General features: G+C 61.9%; 1 protein-coding gene across 2 annotated transcripts; it reads right to left on the reverse strand.

Annotated features, from left to right (window-relative positions):
* Positions 1-438: 438 nt before the first annotated feature.
* Positions 439-21,031, reverse strand: LOC100083791 (NXPE family member 3-like). 2 transcript variants are annotated; one of them, XM_029055045.1, is made up of 6 exons: positions 20,683-21,031; positions 14,771-14,894; positions 3,990-4,726; positions 2,479-2,546; positions 2,181-2,393; positions 439-1,071 (listed from the first exon to the last, which is right to left on the reverse strand). In XM_029055045.1, the coding sequence occupies exons 1-6, from the start codon at positions 20,742-20,744 to the stop codon at positions 539-541; spliced, it is 1,737 nt and encodes a 578-aa protein (XP_028910878.1). In that variant the 5' UTR covers positions 20,745-21,031; the 3' UTR covers positions 439-538. The 2 variants fall into 2 exon arrangements, with proteins under 2 accessions (XP_028910878.1, XP_028910879.1); XM_029055046.1 differs by lacking the exons at positions 14,771-14,894; positions 20,683-21,031 and adding an exon at positions 8,582-8,669.
* Positions 21,032-21,401: the final 370 nt, after the last annotated feature.

A 21,401-nucleotide genomic window follows, 5' to 3' on the forward strand; every position in this document is an offset into this window, starting at 1 on the left:
CCCTCGGTGAAGGGGAAGGAGGCAGGGGAGGAACCAAAGAGAAAAGGCCAGGAAGTATCGGAGAAACCAAGGTTCGACGGCGTTTCCGGGAGAGGGAACGGGTCTACGGGGTCCAGGGCGGGACGGAGAGGTCCGGGAGGATCGGGATGGAGCGCGGTCAGTCCGATTTGGCCAAGGGTTGGTCCGTGATGACCTCGGACGGGGCGGAGGCCAGGTCGGCAAGGCGTTAGAGGAGAAGCAGAGGCAGGAGGCGGAAACGCCTCCCTCGCGGAGCTTGGACGAGAACGGTAGGCGAAGCCCGTGAGGTCAAGGGAAGGGTTTTTTAGAGTGAGGACGTGTTCGGAAGCGGTGAAGGGACAGCCGTCGGAGAGTGAGCGGTTGAGGATGGCGTTCGGGGAGAATCCGGACCCTCCCCGCCCAGCCCCGTTCCAACCTCCTCCCCGCTTCTCGGGGCTCGTCGCTCCTCCGTGCTGGGAGAACCGGCGTCCGGGGGTCCGGGTGGGTGAGCCGTCCTCCCCGGTTGCGTCCCGCCCCGGGTTCAGCCGGGGCAGACGTGGGAGAGGAAGAGGGCCACCTCGTTGCGGACGACGGTCCTGACGGGATGGATGTTGTCGGGCGAGTCGTGGCAGGAGGTCATGTCCCAGGTGTCCAGGAGGGCGACGTGGAGGCCGGAGAAGACGGCCCGGACCAGCCGGTTGAGCTGCAGGGTCAGCCAGTCGCTGCCGTACACGGACTTGTAGCCCGTGTTGGCCGTCTTGACCACCACCAAGGTGGCCGGGGCCCGGTCCAGCAGGGCCGCCACGGCGGCCCGCACCCCGGCCAGGCGGCGGGCGAAGACGGCCGGGGGGAAGGTGGTGAAGTGGGCGCCCAGGCCCAGGACCACCACGGTGTCCGCCCCGCCGGCCAGGCCGCCCAGCTCCCGCGCCGCCGAGTGCAGGGAGGCCACCGGGGTCTGGGAGGAGCGGAGAGGCCAGCCGTGCGCCCGCCACTGCAGCACCAGGCCCCGGCCCGCGTCCACCGCCAGGAGCGGACCCGTCTGATAGGGGACGTGCAGGTCCACGGCCTTCAGGGCTGCCGGGGGACGGGGACCGCTCAGGGTCGGCGTCCCCCGACCCGCCTCGGGTGCCCCGGCTCACCACCCCCTGGGGTCTCCCCGAGATCCCCTCCCCGTCTCTCTCGGTCTCCCCCCCGCCCCGACTGTAGATTGTAAGCCCTCAGTGGGCAGGGGATGTGTCTGTTTTATTGAATTGGCCATTCCCAGCGCTTAGTCCAGTGCTCTGCACATAGTAAGCGCTCAGTAAATACTACCGAATGGAGGAATATCGCGGTGCCGTCCCCTCCCAACCGCTTAGTCCAGTGCTCTGCACACAGTAGCGCTCAGTAAATACGACCGAATGAATGAATGCCTCCCCCGGGGATCCCCTCCGGTCTCTGTCCGTCTCCCTACCCCGGCGCTTAGTACAGTGCCTGGCACATAGTAAGCGCTTAACCATCGCTATTATTAGACTATAGGTCTGTTGTGGGCAGGGAATGTGACCGTTTATTGCTGTACTGTACTATCCCAAGCGCTTAGCCCAGTGCTCTGCACCCAGTAAGCGCTCAGTAAATATGAATGGATGAATGAATGACTGCGATGTTGGGTAGGGCTTGTCGATTTTTTTGCCAAATTGTCCTTTCCAAGCGCTCAGCCCAGTGCTCTGCACCCAGGAAGCGCTCAATAGATACGACCGAATGAATGACTGCGTCGTCGGGTAGGGATCGCCTCTCTGTTGCCGAACTGTGCTTTCCCGGCGTTTAGTCCAGTGCTCTGCACCCAGGAAGCGCCCAATAGATACGACCGAATGAATGACTGCGCCGTCGGGTAGGGATCGTCTCTCTGTTGCCGAACTGTACTTTCCGAGCGTTTAGTCCACTGCTCTGCACCCAGTAAGCGCTCAATAAATACCACTGCATGAATGCGTTGTTGGGTCGGGATTGTCCCTCTGTGGCTGAACTGTATTTTCCAAGCGCTTAGTCCAGTGCCGTGCACCCAGGAAGCGCTCAATAACTACGACTGAATGAATGCGTGAATGAAGCGCTCAATAAATATGGCCGAATGAACGACTGCCGGCCTTCCCCCCTGCCAACTTCCCGGGGTCCCCGTCCCCGCGGGGCAATCCCCTCTCCCGGCCGCCACTCACAGGGCACGGTGTCCCGCAGGAATTCCCACCACTGGCGTAGGGTGGAGTCGCCGATCATGTGGACGAGCTTGCCGGCCAGGCAGTCCAGCACGCGGCCCGGCGTCGGGAAGGCCCGCGACGCGCAGCTCAGGGACACCCACTGGTTGCGGTGGTAGAAGCCGGACGGCTCGGCCAGGCCCAGGCCCGGCCCGCACGGGGGCCGCGGGGGCAGCGCTGGGGAAGGAGGGGCGCCTCGTTAGGAGGAGGACCCTCCCCACCCTCGCCCTCCTCGCCCTCCCACCCCCCGGTCCCCGCTTACCCAGACTGCTGTTTCCTACTACCTGGATGGGCGAGATCCCTCCGGGCAGCACTTTATCTGTGACGTTCCTGTGGAGAATGGCGGGAAGAGCCGCAGAAGCGTGAAGGGCAGGATACCCGGATCCTCGGGGCCGGGGGGAGGGCGGCGGACCGGGGAAGGGGTCGGAGGGCGCTAAGGCCGGCCGTCGGGGAGAAGGGGGATGCCCCTTTACTTCTTTTAATATCCCCTTCTAGGCTGTGAGCCCGGCGTGGGCAGGGATTGTCTCTCTCCATTGCTGTATTGTAGTAATGATAATAACGTCGGTATCTGTTAAGCGCTCGCTACCGAGCGCTGTTCTAAGCGCTGGGGGAGATCCAGGGTCACCAGGTTGTCCCACGCGAGGCTCCCGGTCTTCATCCCCGTTTGACCGATGAGGGGACCGAGCCACCGAGAAGCGAAGTGACTCGCCCGCGGTCACCCAGCTGACAGGCGGCGGAGCCGGGATTGGAACCCGTGACCTCTGACTCCCGGGCTCTTTCCACTGAGGGTCCTCTCCGAGCGCTTCGTACAGGGCCCTGCGCGCAGTAAGCGCTCAAGGAACACCACCGGATGAATGAGGCGGGGTGGCGGGAGGCGACGGGGAGAGTCGCGGAAGATAGAGGGTAAGAAGGGATGAAGGGAGGGACGGGGAGAGGCGGTTAGCGCAGTGCTTTGCACACAGTAAGTGCTCAAGTAGGACTGAATGAATGAGAAGGGGGTAAGGGAGGGATGGGAATGAAGAGTCGGGCTGGAAGGGACCGGGCGAAAAAAAAAAAAAGAGGCGCAAAGAGGATTGGGGCGAAGGGAAGAAGAAGCAGGGCCTAGTGGAAAGAGCCCGGGCCTGGGAGTCGGGTCACGGGTTCTAATCCCGGCTCCGCCGCTCGTCTGCGGTGTGACCTTGGGCGTGTCACTTCTCTGGGCCTCAGTCCCCTCATCTGTCAGATGGGGATGGAGACCCTGAACCCCACGTGGGACCCGGACTGCGTCCAACCCCAGCTGCTTGTCTCCGCCCCGGTGCTCAACACGGTGTCTGGCGCTTAACAGATACCGTCATTGAAAGAGCACGGGCTTGGGAGTCGGAGGAGGCGAGCTCGAATCCCGGCTCCGCCACTTGTCCGCTGTGTGACCCGGGGCAAGCCGCTTCACTTCTCCGGGCCTCGGCTCCCTCCTCCGCCAAACGGGGATGGAGACCGTGAGCCCCACGAGGGACCACCCGTTGACCTCGTATCTACCCCGGTGCTCAGAACGGGGCTCGGCACACAGTAGGTGCCCAACGAATACGGTTATCGTCATTATTCTTCTCCGGGCCTCGGCTCCCTCATCTGCCAAACGGGGCTGGAGGCTCCTCACAGTGCCTGGCACAGAGTGAGCGCCCGACGGATACCTTGGTGATTATGAAGGGAGGGGGCGGGGGAGAGGAGGAGGCGGGCAGGGCTGGGGAGGGAGGGGAAGAAGGGCGGAGGGGAGGGTCGCTCTGGGTGGCAGGTCCTTACGAGCCCAGCAGCACCTCATCGTGCATCGTGGTCACCTTCAGGTAGCTGCCGAAGGAGTGACCCACCAGGGCTCGGCAGGGGAGGCGCCGGGGGCGGGCGCAGAACCAGATCTCGCCCGTCTGGCCGTCGGGGTAGCGGCAGACGGAGCCCCCGGCGGGCGGCTCCACGTTACACTCGGCCTCCTCCCGCTCCCGGCCGGCCCGGAAGTAGCCGGTGAAGTTGACGGTGGCCGGCCGTTCCCGCCGGACCCTCCGCAGCACGGCCACGGCCTCGCTGGAGTGGATGAGCCTCACCTCCACGCGGGCCTCGCCGGCCCAGAGCAGCGGGAAGGACAGCAGGTAGCTGCCGTTGCCCAGGTCCCGCACGGCCCCCGGGGCCCCGGCCTGCAGGCCCGGCGAGTAGAGGCGGGCCCGGAACAGGTCCCCGCCGTGGGACTTGGGCCGGCCCCGGTGGTCGCGGGCCACCAGCAGGGCCCGCAGCCGCCCGCCCAGCGGGTAGGCCGGCCTCGGCGGGGCCGCGAGCCCGTAGGTGGACGTGCCGGGGCTGGTGGCGGCGGCCGGGTCCCCGCCGTCCCCGGGGGTCTCGGGCCAGCTCAGCAGGGCCTCCAGGTCGGGCGGCTCCGGGAGCGGAGGGTCGCCGGCCGGGGGTCCCCAGGCGCAGGGCCCGGGGCTGGGCCGGGGGCAGGGCTGGGCCGGGAGGAAGGCCGCGGGCCACATGTTGACCAGGTGGTAGACGACCTGGCGGGACAAGAAGAGGGGGGAGAGTCAGTCGGACGGATGCCGGCCACCCCCAGGCCCGCCGCCCCATCCCTCCGGCGCCCACGGTGGGCAGGGGGGCGGCCCCCCCGTCCCCTTCCGGGACTCCGGGGTCCCGCCTCCCCCGGCCTTTTCGAAGACCGAACGCGGAGTTGTTACCGAGAGGTTAAGACTGTCTCCTCGGTTTCGGTGTCGAAAGGCACAGGAAATAACATCTCGCCATTCCCCCTTCCCCACCCACTCCGCGGCCTCCTCCCAACCCCCAGGTGGTCACGGGGGAACGGGGGAGGGCCGCGGTCCTCGCCCCCCGCCCCGGATTGCCAGGTCATTGCAGCCGGACCCCCCGGTGGGGGTGGGAGAGGGGGGTCCCCTCTCTCCCACCTGGGGGAGAGGGGGTGGTCGGGGACCCCCCCCCCCGGTGTGGGGAGGGGCCGGCAGCCCGAACGGAAAAAGTCTGGCTCTGGAGAGCGTGGCGGGGGGGGGGGTGACCGATTTTTATCTGCTTCTTCAGGAAGGGGAAAGGGGTAGGACTTTGATTTCCTCGGGGGATTGTCACTCTCGTCCTCTCCCGAACGCTTAGTCCAGTGCTCTGCACCCGGTAAGCGCTCCATAAATACGACTGAATGGATGAATTCGGGCTCTGCTCCTCTCAAGGATCCCGAGCTGTTACTATTCTCATTACAGTAATAACAATAACAGTGACGTACTGGTTCATCCGATCGCATTTATTGAGCGCTTACTGTGTGCAGGGCACTGGACTAAGCGCTTACTGTGGGCCAAGCACCGCTCGAAGCGCTGGGGTGGGTAGCCTGGCCCGCCGCCCCGACCCCGCTCCGGAGGCCCCTCCCGGGAGCGGGAGGAGGGAAGCCAAATTGGCCGTTGGGATGTGGGTTTGGGGGGAAGGAGTGAGGAGGAAGAGGAAGGAAAATCGGGCCAGAGGGTGGACCGCGGGGTGGGAGCCGGGGGGGGCTGTCGGGAGGGATGGGGGGCAGGGCCCACGGGAAGCCTCGTCCTGACCCTGACCCCCCCCCCCCGGGCCCGGAGAAGTGGGGGGCCAGGGGTAGCCTGGACGAGCCAGAGAGACACAGCCGAGGCGGGGACGAGAGACAGCGTGGCGGACCGCGGGCCCGGGCGTCAGAGGGTCGTGGGTTCCAATCCCGGCTCCGCCGCTTGTCTGCTGTGTGACTTTGGGCAATTCATCCATTCATTATTGAGCGGTTGCTACGTGCAGGGCACTAAGCGCTTGGAACGTACCATTCGGCAACAGACGGAGACAATCCCTGCCCTTCACTTCACTTCTCTGGGCCTCAGTTCCCTCAGCTGGAAAATGGGGATGAAGACTGGGAGCCCCCTGAGGGACAGGGATTGGGTCCAACCTGATGAGCTCCGTGGCTCAGTGGAAAGAGCACGGGCTTTGGAGTCAGGGCTCATGAGTTCGAATCCCAGCTCTGCCACTTGTCGGCTGTGTGACTGTGGGCGAGTCACTTAACTTCTCCGGGCCTCAGTTCCCTCATCTGTAAAATGGGGATGAAGACTGTGAGCCCCACGTGGGACAACCCGATTCCCCTATGTCTACCCCAGCGCTTAGAACAGTGCTCGGCACATAGTAAGGGCTTAACAAATACCGACATTATTATTATTATTATGAGCTCGTACGTACCCCAGCGCTTATGTACAGTCCCGGGCACATAGTAAGCGCTTAACAAATTACAATTCTTCTTCTTCTCTCCTCCCCCCGCCCCCGACGACGCCGTTCCCCGTTAAGGGGACCTCTGGAGTAATAATAATAATAACGTTGGTATCTGTTAAGCGCTTACTACGTGCAGAGCACAGTTCTAAGCGCTTGGATAGATACGGGGAAATCAGGTTGTCTTGAGGCTCACAGTTAATCCCCATTTGACAGATGAGGTCACTGAGGCACAGAGAAGCGAAGTGACTTGCCCACAGTCACCCAGCTGCCAAGTGGCAGAGCCGGGATTCGAACCCATGACCGCAGACTCCCAAGCCCGGGCTCTTGCCACGAGCCACGCTGCTTCCCTTGGGGAAGGGGGGGTTAGAATCCGTCTTGGCAGGAGCAACTCCATCTTGTCCTCCCCAGTCCCCGAGCCTCCGGGCTCCTTCCCCACGCCCCCGGGCCCCTTTTCACGGAAAGACCTCGGCTTCTCGGGAGGCACCGGACACGTCTTTGACCCGACGGTTACAATTTGTGATTTTACTGTGTTCCTTCTCCGTTGCTGAGTCACCGTGCCAACCCGACCACTCTTTCGCTTGTGCGTCTACAGGCCGAAGCGAAAATCGACCCGGGGTCTCGCCGTGACCCGGAGATGGGGAAGGCCGGACCGTCCCGCCGACTGAAGTCGGGAACGCGACCCAGGCTCCCGCCGTCTCGCTGACCGGGCCACTGGGGAGGCCGAGCCCGACTCGGTTTCCCCGCAGAGGCGCCTCTGGAAACGTGGGAGCGAGCGAGGGCGGAGAGGAGGGAGGCCGCCCAGGCCGCTCCTCCCCACCTTCCCCTTTCGGGGAGAAGGTCACCTCGGAAGGGCTCCGGAAAAGCTCCTCCGGCCCTCCCGGGAAGGGTTGGCCGAGGGGCCTGGGGAGCCGGTGGTGGGCAGGGACCGCGTCCGGCCCGTGGATGCCCTGTCCGCCCCCGAGCGCTCAGGCCGGCGCTCAATAAATCCGATCCGGCCTTCAGCGGGTCCCGGGTGCTCCCCCTTCCTCGCCCTCCCCACCCACCCCCGTCCCCCTTTCTGGGAAACCGGGCACCTGCCTCCCAGACCCGCAGGCCTTTGGGTTTCCTATGCAACTGAGGAAGTGAGACGAGGGGGGTGGCACAAAAACACCTCCACATATACACACCTCCCCCCACTTCTCTTTCGCAACAGTAATGGAGAAAAACTGGGTGGGGGGAAGGGGAGAAAAACAAGGGGGAGACGAGAGCGAGGAGGGGCGAGAAGGAGAGGCCGGTGGAGAGGGGCTTGGAGGGGTTGGGCGGGGGGCGGGGGGGCCGGGTACAGAGGGTCGGGTGCGGGGGAGAAAGGGCGGGAGACAAGTCAGAGAGACAGGCGGAGAGGGGCTTGGAGGGGCTTTGGGGGGGCAGGGGAGAAAGGTGGGAAACAAGTCAGGGAGCCGAGTGAAGTGGAGAGGGGTTTGGAGGGTTTGGGTGGGGGGCGGGGAGGACCCGATAAGGAGGGTGGGGGAGAAACAGGTGGGAGACAAGTCAGGGAGCCAGGTGGAGAGGGCCTTGGAGGGTTTTGGGGGGCAGGGGGTCCGGGTAAGGAGGGTGGAGGAGAAAGAGATGGGAGACCAGACAGGGAGCCAGGTGGAGAGGGGCTTGGATTGTTTGGGGGGGTGGGGGGGCAGGGAGTCCGGGTAAGGAGGGTTGGGGGGGAGGTGGGAGACAAGTCAGGGAGCCAGGTGGAGAGGGGTTTGGAGGGTTTTGAGGGGGGCAGGGAGGACCCGATAAGGAGGATGGGGGAGAAAGGGGCGGGAGACAAGTGAGGGAGCCAGGTGGAGAGGGGTTTCGAGGGTTTTGGGGGGGCAGGGAGGTCCCGAGGAGGAGGGTGGGGGAGGAGGAGGTGAGAGACAAGACGGGGGACCCGGTGGAGAGGGGCTCGGAGGGGCTTTGGGGGGGGCAGGGAGGTCCCGAGAAGGAGGGTGGGGGAGAAACAGGTGAGAGACAAGACGGGGAGTCAGGTGGAGAGGGGCTTGGAGGTTGTTTGGGCGGCAGGGAGGTCCCGAGAAGGAGGGCGGGGGAGAAAGAGGTGGGGGAGACAAGTGAGGGAAACAGGTGGAGAGGGGCTTGGAGGGTCGTTGGGGGGCCGGGGGAGGGACACTCACCACCAGCAGCCCCAACAGCAGGACGGCGGCGGGGCCCTGGCAGCCCACCCTCATGCTGCCACGGGGACGGGGTCCTGTCTGACCTCCGCCGCCTCCTCCTCCTCCTCCTCCTCCAACGGCGGGGCCGTCGGACGAGGCCCGGCCCGCCGGGAGGAGGGAGGCCGGGACCCGCCCCCTCCCCCGACCCGCCCCGGCCCACAGACATCCTGTGGGTGGCCCCCCCCCACCCCACCCCTACATTCCCTGAGGGACCCCGGGCATCCTGTCCCACCCTCTTCTGCCCTCCCGCGATCTAGAGGGGACCCGGGCATCCGGTGTCCCCCCCCCCCCCCGCCTCCAGGGGCCCCACCCTCCGCCTGGGCCTCGGGCAGACCCCCCTCCCCGCATCCTCGAGGGGCCCCGGCCATCCCGCATCCCCCCTCACCCCTCAGGGCCCCCCGGGATCTCTCCCACCGACGGCCTAGACGGGGTCAAATGCCAGGGGGACGGAAAAGAGCCGAGAAAACCGGGGACCGTGCCCGTCCGGCGTCGTGCGGGACTCCCCCCGGCGCCTGGCCCGGTGCTCGGCCCGCAGCCAGAGCTCGGTGAAGACGACGGGACGGACGACCGGCGCGGCGAGGGCCTCGGACGGGCGGAGGGAGGTGGGCGAGAAGGGCGCGGGGCAGACCCGAGGGTCGGCGGACGCGACTTGGCATTCCGCCTCCTCCGGGAAGTCTTCCTGGATTAGCCCGGCCCCTCCCCGCTCTCATTCCCGCCACCCCGGCCCTACCCAAGAGGTTCGGGTCGGCCGATCCACCCGCCGGGCGTCCGTCTCGCCGCCGACCCCTTCATGATGATAACGTGGGTATCCGGCGAGCGCTCACGCCGTGCCGAGCGCCGTTCTAAGCGCGGGGGGAGACGCCGGGTCGTCGGGGGGTCCCCCGTGGGGCTCCCGGCCTTCATCCCCATTTGACGGGCGAGGTCGCTGAGGCCCAGGGGAGCGAAGCGGCCCGCCCGAAGTCACCCAACTGACGCGGGGCGGAGGCGGGATTGGAACCCACGACCTCGGACTCCCGGGCCCGGGCTCGAGCCACAGTCCCGCCTCCGGCCTGGGCCTCCCTCCTCATTCGTTCGCTCCCTTTCTTCATCCCCCCCCCCCCCCGCCCTTCGGTCCACATCCCGCGTTTATTTATCCCTATTGAGGTCCGTCTCCCCGTCTAGACCGCCGAACTGCCGGGTCGTCCTCTCCTAAGCGCTCGGTCCAGCGCTCCGCACACAGGAAGCGCTCGACAGATCGGACCGATCGATTATAATAATGATGTCGGTATTTGTTAAGCGCTTACTAGGTGCCGAGCACCGTTCTAAGCGCTGGGGGAGATCCGGGGTCATCGGGTCGTCCCACGTGAGGCTCACGGTTCATCCCCGTTTGACGGATGAGGTCACCGAGGCACAGAGAAGTGAAGCGACTCGACCCCAGTCACACAGCTGACAAGCGGCAGAGTCGGGAGTCGAACTCATGACCTCTGACTCCCAAGCCCGGGCTCTTTTCCAGCGAGCCACGTGATTACGACCGGGGTGTCTGCGCCGCCCCCCTCCCTCACCCCATCGGGCGGTCCGCTGAGCGCTGGGGTCACTCCTGGTCCTCCTGGAGGCCGGGCACACAGTAAGCGCCTAATGAAGAATAAGAAGAAGCGTATAATAAGAAAATAATAATTGTGGTATCTGTTAAGCGCTTACTCCGTGCCAGGCACTCGAAGAAGCGCCGGGGTGGAAACGAGCAAACTGGGCCGGACCCGGTCCCTGTCCCGCTTGGGGCTCACCGTCTTAATCCCCATTTCACGGATGAGGAAACCGAGGCCCAGAGGAGTGAAGCGACTCGCCCAAGGTCACCCGGCAGACGAGCGGCCGCCGAACGTTCCCGGTTCCCGGGCTCCGCCGCTCGTCTGCCGGGTGACTTTGGGCGAGCCGCGCAACTTCTCTGGGCCTCGGCTACCTCATCCGGAAAATGGGGGTTAAGACCGTGAGCCCCAAGCGGAAGAACACGATTACCGTCTTCTAGAGGCCGGCGTGGGCAGGGAATGTCTCTCTTTATTGCTGAATTGTGCTTTCCGAGCATTTAGCACAGTGCTCTGCACCCAGTAGGCGCTCAATACGATCGAATGAATGACCTTTTATCTACCACCGCGCTCGGCGCATAGTAAGCGCTTGACAAATACCATAATTATTATTATCATTAGACACCATCATCATCATTTTAGAACGTGAGCCCGTTGTCGGGCAGGGGTTGTCTCTATCTGGTGCCGAATTGTCCCATTCCAAGCGCTTAGTACAGCGCTCCGCACACAGTAAGCGCTCAATAAGTACGGCCAGGCCCGGGGGAAGAAGCCGGACAGAGAGGGGCTTTGAAACGTCGTCGTCGAAGCTTGGGGGGGGGGGGGGGGGCGTCGCGAGGAGTAGCCCAACGGCCGAGGGAAGCGGCGTGGCTCAGCGGCAAGAGCCCGGGCTTGGGAGTCCGAGGTCACGGGTTCGAATCCCGCCTCCGCCGCGCGTCAGCTGTGTGACTCTGGGCAAGTCGCTTCACGTCTCTGGGCCTCAGTGACCTCCTCTGGAAAATGGGGATGAAGACTGGGAGCCCAAGTGGGACCACCTGATGACCTGGTATCCGCCCCCAGCGCTTAGAACGTAGTAAGCGCTTAATAAATGCCATCGTTATTATAAGTACCTTCGGAACCGTGACCGGTGAGTTGGGACCACCCCGCCATTCGCTTTTAGAGGGAGGTGGGCCGCGGGGGAGGAGGGGTCCCGGGTCCCACCTGGGGACCACCCGACCGGAGGCGGGGGCCGGGATCCGGACCACCCGCGGACAGCCCCTGGGCGACTCCTGCCCCTTTGAGGCCCCGGGACGGTCAGTCGCCGGTGGTGGCCGTGTTTCCGCCAGCGGGCTTGGGGCGCTCTACCTCTATGAGGTCATGGGTTCGAATCCCGACTCTGCCACCTGTCTGCCACCTGACTGTGGGCGAGTCTCTTGACTTCTCCGTGCCTCAGTGACCTCAGCTGTAAAATGGGGATTAAGACCGGGAGCCTCATGTGGGACAATCTGATTATCCTCTATCTCCCCCAGCGCTTAGAACAGTGCTCGGCACATAGTAAGCGCTTAACAAATACCAACATTATTGTTATCATTAGCCTCTAGCCCGGGGTAGGCGGGGACGCAGAGAATACCTTAAACCGTCCCTCGTCCCCTCCCACCCCGGTTTGGGCAGCCACAGGCAGCGGCTAAGCCGGATAATAAGATGGCATTTGTTAAGCGCTCACTATGTGCCAAGCACCGGGGGGGGGGGGGGGGGGGATACAAGGTGATCAGGTTGTCCCGCGTGGGGCTCACGGTCTTCCTCCCCATGTGACAGATGAGGGAACCGAGGCCCAGAGGAGTGAAGTGACTTGCCCCGAGTCACACAGCTGATAAGTGGCGGAGGTGGGATTAGAACCCACGACCTCTGACTCCGGGCTCTCGCCACTGGGCCACGGATACGGCGGGGCAGTTGAGGCCCCGGGGGTGAGGGGCGGCCTAGTGGCTAGAACCCGGGGCCTGGGAGTCAGAAGACCCTGTCGCCTGTCTGCTGCGTGACCTTGGGCGAGTCACTTCGTTCCTCCGGACCTCGGCTCCAACCTGTTTTTCTTGTATCTGCCCTCGAGACCGTCGGCTCCTTCCGGGCGGGGAACGTGCCTGCCTTTTCTCTCGCACCGGCCGCTCCCTGAGAACGGTGCTCGGCACATAGTAGGCGCTCGGTAAATCCCACCGATCCATCCCCGTGCTGACAGTAGGCGCTTCGTGATCGACGCCCTCCCAGGCCTGGAGTTTCGACTGGTAGCATTCAATCAATCAGTCGTATTTATGGAGCCCCTACTCTGGGCAGAGCACTGTGCTAAGCGCTTGGAATGGACAAGTCGGCAACAGACAGAGACCGTCCCCGGCCACTCGCCGGCCACTGCCCGCGCTAGGAATGGGATGGACGCGCCTCTGCTCGACTCTCCCTCCCGTCGGCGAGACCGGTGGAGGACAGGTGTGACCCCCCGAGCGAGCGCTTAACAAATACCGGAGAAGCAGCGGGGATCGGTGGAAAGAGGCCGGGCTCGGGAGTCGGAGGTCGTGGGTTCGAATCCCCGCTCCGCCACCTGGCAGCTGGGTGACTCTGGGCAAGTCGCTTCACTTCTCTGGGCCTCGGTTGCCCCCTCTGTCGAACGGGGATGGAGACTGGGAGCCCCACGGGGGACAACCTGATCACCCTGTATCCTCCCCAGCGCTTAGAACGGTGCGTTGCACATAGTAAGCGCTTAACAAATGCCATCACTGAATACCGTTTAAAAAAGGGGGGGAGGAGGCACAGGGAGGGGCGCTCCCCGATTTCACAATATAATAATAACACATAATAACACCACAATATAATAATAACACATCAAGCGGCGTGGCTCAGTGGAAAGAGCCCGGGCTTGGCAGTCGGAGGTCTTGGGTTCTAATCCCGGCTCCACCGCTTGTCAGCTGTGTGACTCTGGGCAAGTCACTTCACTTCTCTAGGCCTCAGTTCCCTCATCTGTAAAATGGAGATGAAGACCGTGAGCCCCACGAGGGACAGCCTGATCACTCTGTAACCCCCCGGCGCTCAGAACAGTGCTTTGCACATAGTAAGCGCTTAACAAGTACCAACATTATTATAATAATCACAATGGTATTTATTAAGCACTTACTATGTGCCAGGCACTGTACTGAGCCCGGAGGGTCCTGCGCTCACTGACCGAGGTGTCCCGCTTTCCGCTCTCCCCTCCCAGGACCCAGTTTGTCCTCAGTTGGCATTCCGTCCTATTTACTGGGCGCTTACTGAGTGCAGAGCGCTGTACTAAGCGCTTGGGAGAGTACCATACAACAATAAACGGACACATTCCCCGCCTACAAGGAGCTTAGGGTCTAGAGGGGGGTGACAGACACGAACGGAAACAAATAAACGGCCGATAATGGACGTACGTGGTGTGGGGCTGGGGGATGAATAAAGGGAGCGAGTCAGGGTGACGCAGAAGGGAGCGGGACAACAGGAAATAATAATAATAATAATAATAATAATAATAATAATGTTGGTATTTGTTAAGCGCTTACTATGTGCAGAGCACTGTTCTAAGCCCTGGGGGAGATACAGGGCGATCAGGTTGTCCCACGTGGGGCTCACAGTCTTAATCCCCATTTTGCAGATGAGGTAACGGAGGCCCAGAGAAGTAAAGTGACTCGCCCACAGTCACACAGCTGACGAGTGGCAGAGCCGGGAGTCGAACCCATGACTTCTGACTCCGAAGCCCGGGCTCTTTCCACTGAGCCACGCTGCTTCCCCCAAAGGAGGAAAGGAGGGTTTAGTGAGAATCTCTCCCCGCTGGGCCCACTCCCTTCAGGAATCTAATTTCCTTCTTCCTCATCTGGAAAACGGGGATGAAGACCGCGAGCCCCATGTGGGACCGGGACTGTGTCCAACCCAGGTACCTCGTATCTACCCCAGGACTTAGTATAGCGCCGGGCACATAGTAAGCGCTTAACGAATCATAATAATTGTGGTGTTTGTTAAGTGCTTCCCATGCGCCAGGCACTGTATTAAGCGCTGGGGTGGATACAAGCGAATTGGGTTGGACATAATCCCTTGTCCCGCCCGGGGCTCACCGTCTTAATCCCCAATTTCCAGATCATAATGTTGGCATCTGTTAAGCGCTTACTAGGTGCAGAGCACCGTTCTAAGCGCTGGGGGAGATCCAGGGTCATCGGGTCGTCCCACGTGAGGCTCACGGTTAATCCCCATTTTCCAGATGAGGTCACCGAGGCCCAGAGAAGTGAAGCGACTCGCCCACCGTCACCCAGCTGACGAGGGGCAGGGCCGGGAGTCGAACCCGTGACGTCTGACTCCGAAGCCCGGGCTCTTTCCACTGAGCCACGCTGCTCAGATGAGTGAACTGAGGGCCGGAGAAGTGAAGTGACTTGGCCAAGGCCACAGGGCGGCCAGATTAGAACCCATGACCTTCAGACTCCCAGGCCCGTGCTCTTTCCACTACGCCAGGCTGCTCCCCACAAACTCCACGGTTATTATTCTTATTCTCCCTCCAGGCTCCCCACCCCGACGCCCCCTCCCCGAGACCCAGGCCCGGCCGCCCTCTTCCCTCCGTTGAAGTCACTCACACCGTGAACGCGAGGCCGAGGAGGAGCATGGGTCCCGCCCGGCGCCTCCATCTTGAGCGCCAGCCGGCCGCGTCGGACGCCTTCTTCTTCCCCGGGCCGCTCCGCTCTCCCATCCCGTCTGGCCACCTGTCGGAGGGGACAGCGGGGGGTGGGCCCCGCTTCGGGGGGGGGACCCGGCATTCGCGCGAACGGCTCTATCGAGCGCTCCCCGTGTGCGGGGCACTGGACTAAGCGCTCGGGGGAGGACGAGGCCACAGCAGATAGGCACATCCCCTGTCCGCTGACGGGCTAGAGTTCTGGCTGGGGCGGACGCCCCTCCTTCCACCCCCTACCCACCCGCAGAGACAGCGAGAGAGAAATGGAGGCTCCCTTCAAGACCTCCTCACTTAACGCCTCTCCCCCCCTCAAAGCCTCCGTCATATTTATTGAGCGCCGACTGTGTGCAGAGCACTGTACTAAGCGCTTGAAAGCGTATCTCCTCCTTTCCTTTTCTCCCGCTCCCTTCTGCGTCGCCTCGACTCGCTCCCTTTCTTCATCGCCCCCGTCCCCGGCTCAGCACCACTTCTGTCCACCTCCATCATTTTCTTTATTTCCACTAACGTCCGTCTCCCCCTCCAGACTGTCAGCTCCTTGCGGGCAGGGAATGTGTCTATCGTTGCGTTCTCCCAAGCGCTTAGTACAGTGTTCTGCACACGGCGGGCGCTCAATAAATACGATCGACTGTGTCCCTGGAAGGGCTTCCGAGGCCTAGTTTGACTCAACCCCGAGGACGGGCCCAGTCCGGTCGCCTCCCCCGGATCCCGAGGAACTCGGGACAGCTGGGTCTGTCCACGATAATAAGAATAAAACTGTGGTATCTGTTAAGCGCTTCTTATGTGCTAAGCGTGCTTTGTTTTGTTGTCTGTCTCCCCCGTTTAATAATAATAATAATGTTGGTATCTATTAAGCGCTTACTATGTTCTAAGCGCTGGAGGAGATGCAGGGTAATCAGGTTGTCCCACGTGAGGCTCCCAGTGAATCCCCATTTGACAGATGAGGTCACTGAGGCCCAGAGAAGTGAAGTGACCTGCCCACAGTCACCCAGCTGACAAGTGGCAGAGCCGGGAATCGAACCCATGACCTCTGACTCCCAAGCCCGGGCTCTTTGCACTGAGCCACGCTGCTTCTCTGTGAGCCCCTCGTTGGGCAGGTCTCTCTCTGTGGCCGGATTGTCCATTCCAAGCGCTCAGGACGGTGCTCTGCACATAGTAAGCGCTCGATAAATACGACTGAATGAATAGAAGCGTATGGGGTTGGACACTAGACCGTGAGCCCGTCAGTGGGCAGCGACGGTCTCTATCTGTGGCCGGATTGTCCATTCCAAGCGCTTAGTACAGTGCTGTAAGCGCTCAAGAAATAGTATTGAATGAATAGGCTTCGCCGTCTTCACCCCCCTTTTCCAGATGAGGTCACTGAGGCCCAGAGAAGAGAAAGCGACTTGACCAAGACCACGCGGCCGAGTGGCGGAGCCGGGATTGGAACCCACCACCCGACTCCAACCCGGGCTCTACCCGCTGCAGCGCGCCGCTTCCCCGTGACCGAAGTATGAGGAAGTTTCGGGGCGGCGGAAAGAGACCCAGCGGCCGGCGGAGTTGCCCGGCTGGTTGCGGGGTCAGCCAAAGTCCATTTTCAACCCGTCCGGCCGGAGGAAGGGCCAGCTAATCTCCGCCAACACCACCCGCCCGCCCGGGACGCGACACCCCTAAAACCTCGGGGCGCGGCAGGGTGGGGAGAGGGAGAGGCTGCGGCACCTCGGTCTTCGGACTTCAGGCCGGCCCTCGACCCCCTCCTCGTGGCTTAGTGGAAAGAGCCTGGGCTTGGGAGTCGGAGGCCATGGGTTCGAATCCCAGCTCTGCCACTTGGCAGCTGCGTGACTGTGGGCGAGTCACTTCACTTCTCTGCGCCTCAGTTACCTCATCTGGAAAACGGGGACGAAAACCGTGCGCCCCACGTGGGCCAACCTGATGACCCTGGATCTCCCCCAGCGCTTAGAACGGTGCTCTGCACATAGTAAGCGCTTAACAAATACCGACGTTATTATCATCATTATCCTCACCGCCGATCGTACCTTCCAAGCGCTCAGCACAGCGCTCTGCACTTAGGAAGCGCTCAGTAAATACTAGCGAGTGAATCTTCCCCTCCCCTTGCTAATCCCCGTCCCCGGGTTCATCGGGGCAAAACTCTCAGCCATCCGGCGTGGCCCGGTGGAAAGAGGCCGGAGGACGTGGGTTCTAATCCCCGCTCTGCCCGGGGCTTGCTGGGCGACCCTGGGTGAGTCACTTCGGCGTGGCTCAGTGGAAAGAGCCCGGGCTGGGCGGTCAGGAGTCACGGGTTCGAATCCCGGCTCTGCCGCCGGGCAGCTGGGTGACTGTGGGCAAGTCACTTCACTTCTCGGGGCCTCCGTGACCTCATCTGCAAAATGGGGATGAAGACCGGGAGCCTCATGTGGGACAACCTGACCCCGGCGCTTAGAACAGTGCTCCGCACAGCGTAAGCGCTTCATAAATACGAATATTATATTATTCTTTGCCCCTCGGTCCCCTCATCTGTGCAATTCATTCACTCGACCGCATTTATTGAGCGCTCACTGCAAGCAAAACGCTGTACGGAGCGCTTGGGAGAGTCCGATACAATAACAAACTGACTCGTTCCCTGCCCACAGTGAGCTTACAGTCTAGAGAAGCAGCGTGGCTCAGTGGAAAGAGCACAGGCTTGGGAGTCAGCGGTCATGGGTTCGAATCCCGCCTCTGCCACTTCTCAGCTGGGTGACCGTGGGCAAGTCACTTCGCTTCTCTGTGCCTCAGTGACCTCATCTGTAAAATGGGCATTAAGATGGTGAGCCTCACGTGGGGCGACCTGATGACCCTGTATCTCCCCCAGCGCTTAGAACAGTGCTCTGCACAGAGTAAGCGCTTAACAAACACCAACATTGCTATTGTTGTTAGAGGGGGAGATATTAATATACTTATCCATGTATTTATTTATTTACGTAACCTAGACCGTGAGCTCGCTGCGGGCAGGGCACGAGTCAGTCTGTTATTGTATCGGACTCTCCCAAGCGCTCCGTACGGCGGTTTGCTTGCAGTGAGCGCTCAATAAATGCGATTGAATTGAAGTAGAAATAAACATAAGCGCTGTGGGGCTGGAAGGGCGTTTTCTGACAAATAACAGTTACTCCTTCGCTCGCTCGCTTATCCGAAACCGCCCCCTGCCCGGCCCCTCGCAAACTCCTCACATCAATAGCGTTTCCTGTGTGCGCAGAGCACTGCATTAGACGCGTGGTGCAATCCAGCCATAAATAGAGTCTACTGAACGCCTACTGCCATAAGAATAATAATGATGCTGTTCGTTAAGCGCTATGTGCCAGGCACTGTTCTAAGCACTGGAGTAGATACGAGGTCATGGGGTCAAGGTCAGAGAAGCAGCGGGGCTCGGTGGAAAGAGCCCGGGCTTGGGAGTCGGGGGTCACGGGTTCGAATCCCGGCTCCGCCACTTGTCAGTTGGGTGACTGTGGGCAAGTCACTTCACTTCTCTGGGCCTCAGTGACCTCATCTGTAAAATGGGGATGAGGACTGGGAGCCCCACGTGGGACAACCTGATGACTCTGGATCTACCCCTGCGCTTAGAACAGTGCTCTGCACCTAGTAAGCGCTTAACAAATACCAACGTTATTAGGGGGCTGTCCCACGTGGGGCTCCCAGTCTTCATCCCCATTTTCCAGATGAGGGAACTGAGGCACAGAGAAGTCAAGCGGCTCGCCCGAGGTCGCGCAGCGGCCTCGGACTCCCGAATCCCTGCTCTTTCCACTGCACCGCGTTGTCTCTTGATTAGACCGTAAGCCCGTCGATTAGACCGTAAGCCCGTCAGACGGCAGGGACCGTCTCTATCTGTTGCCGACTTGTTCATTCCAAGCGCTTAGTCCAGTGCCCTGCACATAGTAAGCGCTCAATAAATACTATTGAATGAATGCTTGGCACACAGTAAGCGCTAAACCAATCCCACCATCACTATTCACTTGCCTGGAGGCAGGGGGCTGGACCATCTCTCCTCCCCCAGCCTCCCAGCACCTGGAAAGAGCCCGGGTCTGGGAGTCAAAGGACCCGGGTTCTAATCCCGCCTCCGCCATGCGCCGGCTGTGTGACCTCGGGCGAGTCACGTCACTTCTCTGGGCCTCCTTGTCTTCTTCCGGAAGATGGGGACGAAACCCCTGTTCTCTCTCCCCCTCGGGCTGTGCATAGGGACAGGGACTGGGCCCACCTGATGATCTTAAGAGAAGCAGCGTGGCTCGGTGGAAAGGGCCCGGGCTCGGGAGTCAGAGGTCATGGGTTCGAATCCCGGCTCGGCCACTTGGCAGCTGGGTGACTGTGGGCGAGTCGCTTCACTTCTCTGCGTCTCAGTTTCCTCATCTGGAAAATGAGGATGAAGACTGGGAGCCTCACGTGGGACCACCTGATGACCCGGCATTTCCCCCAGCGCTTAGAACAGTGCTCTGCACATAGTAAGCGCTTAACAAATACCAACATTATTATTATTATAGCTCCTCCAGGGCTTAAACTGTATATATCGGGCATCTCGGAAGCACTCGGCAAATACGACGATTATTATTATTACACTCACGCACCCGGACGTCCTCTCTTTCCTCGGACCTTTTGCCTAAGCCGTCCCCGATCCCCGAAACAACGCCCCAGTCCCTCCCCACCCTCCCCAGCTCTGACTTTCCAACCCAGTGCTAGACTCCCTCCATAATAATAATAATGTTGGTGTTTGTAAGCGCTTACTATGTGCAGAGCACTGTTCTAAGCGCTGGGCCAGGGTCATCAGGTGGTCCCACGTGAGGCTCCCAGTCTTCAACCCCATTTTGCAGACGAGGTCACTGAGGCCCAGAGAAGTGAAGCGACTGGCCCACAGTCACCCAGCTGCCAAGTGGCAGAGCCGGGATTCGAACCCCTGACCTCTGACTCCCCAGCCCGGGCTCGTTCCACTGAGCCACGCTGCTGCTCTCACCTGTCCTTTATATTGTCATTTTGTCCTCTCCCAAGTGCTCAGTACAGTCCTCCGCCATTAGAAAGTGCTCAAAAAAACTGGATCGGCCAACGGTTTAATAACGATAATAATGTTGGTATTTGTTAAGCGCTTACGGTGTGCAGAGCACTGTTCTAAGCGCTGGGGGAGATCCAGGGTCATCGGGTTGTCCCACGTGGGGCTCCCAGTCTTCAGCCCCATTTTGCCGATGAGCTCACTGAGGCCCAGAGAAGCGAAGTGACTTGTCCAAGGTCACCCAGCTGACGGGCGGCGGAGCCGGCATTCGAACCCATGACCTCCGACTCCCTTCCCACCGAGCCGCGCTGCTCCTCCCCCGAGGCCGTCATATCGTCATCTTGTCCTCTCCCAAGCGCTCAGTACAGTCCTCCGCCCTCAGAAAGCGCTGAAAGAAACCGGATCGGCCGACCGTTTAAGTCGACCCCGCGGGTCTGCCGGCCTCCTGGTCAGACTACAAGCCCAACCCGTCATTTATTCTTGGGAGCCTCGAGGTCGGCCCTGCCCGGGGCAGGACCTCGCTCGCTAGGATCAGGCGAGGGCCCGGCCCCCAGCGAGGGCCGAAGAAACCCCGCCGACAAAAAAGGTGTGAGAAAAGTGACCCTTTCCGCCGGTCGAGGCCGCACAGAAGGAGGAAGTGGGCAAGAGGGGAAACAAGAGCGGACGACGGCCCGGCTCTCCAGGGTGCGAAACCCGTGCGAGCGGTGAGGGCGGCCCGCGTAGGCCGCTCCACCCCGCCGAGCCGTGCCCTCGGCCTCCTCTCCTTATCTAACCGCCGTCCGGACGGCCTCCTCTTCCTCCCCCGGGGGACCGGGGCCGCCCCGCGCCCTCCCCTCACCTTGGCCTCCCGGCCCACCGAGGCAGGGCCGGCGGGAGAGGGAGGGCCGTGCTCCCGACCATCGCTCCCGCCGGGAATTCCGGGGAGGAGCGCGGGCTGGGAGAGGCCCCTTCCGTCCTCCCCCTCGCTCCCTTCTCCCTCCCGCCTTCGACTCCCTTCTTCGGGCCAAGTCTTCTATCACTAAGGGGGGCAGGCGCTTGGCCGCCTTAATGGCTGCGGACGGACCATCCGATCCCCTTAACTTTCCGTTATGAGCTTGTCGTCCATTAGCCCGGCCTTCTGGCATTCGATAGCTCTGGCTCCCTCAACGTCCTGACTGGGAATTTCCTTCTCCTCCTCAGGCTGGTCCTTTCCCTCCCCCTTTCTCCCTTTCCCTCCCTCTTTCTCCCTTTCCTTCCCTCTTTCTCCCTCTCCCTCTCGTCTTTCTCCCTTTTTTCCCTCTTCTCCGTCTCCCTTTCCACCGTCCTCTCCCTCCTTATTTCTCACTTTTTTCCTCCTTCCCTCCCCCGTCTTTCTTGTTCCCCCCTCTTGGGCCCCTTCCCTCAGCGCTTTTGGGCGGGAAAGGAGGCGAGGCCGCAGCCGGCGCCCGGTGACGTCAGCGCTCTGGGTGACGTCACCGTTGGCTCGCGGCCGAAGGGAGCCGCGCGCGGCGGGGCGGGGGGGGGGAGGGGCCCGAGGGGCGGCTTCTGATTGGACGGAAGGAGGAGGGGAGGGGCGGG

This window comes from Ornithorhynchus anatinus, chromosome X5 (assembly GCF_004115215.2).
Source record: "Ornithorhynchus anatinus isolate Pmale09 chromosome X5, mOrnAna1.pri.v4, whole genome shotgun sequence".
Lineage (NCBI taxonomy): Eukaryota > Metazoa > Chordata > Mammalia > Monotremata > Ornithorhynchidae > Ornithorhynchus > Ornithorhynchus anatinus.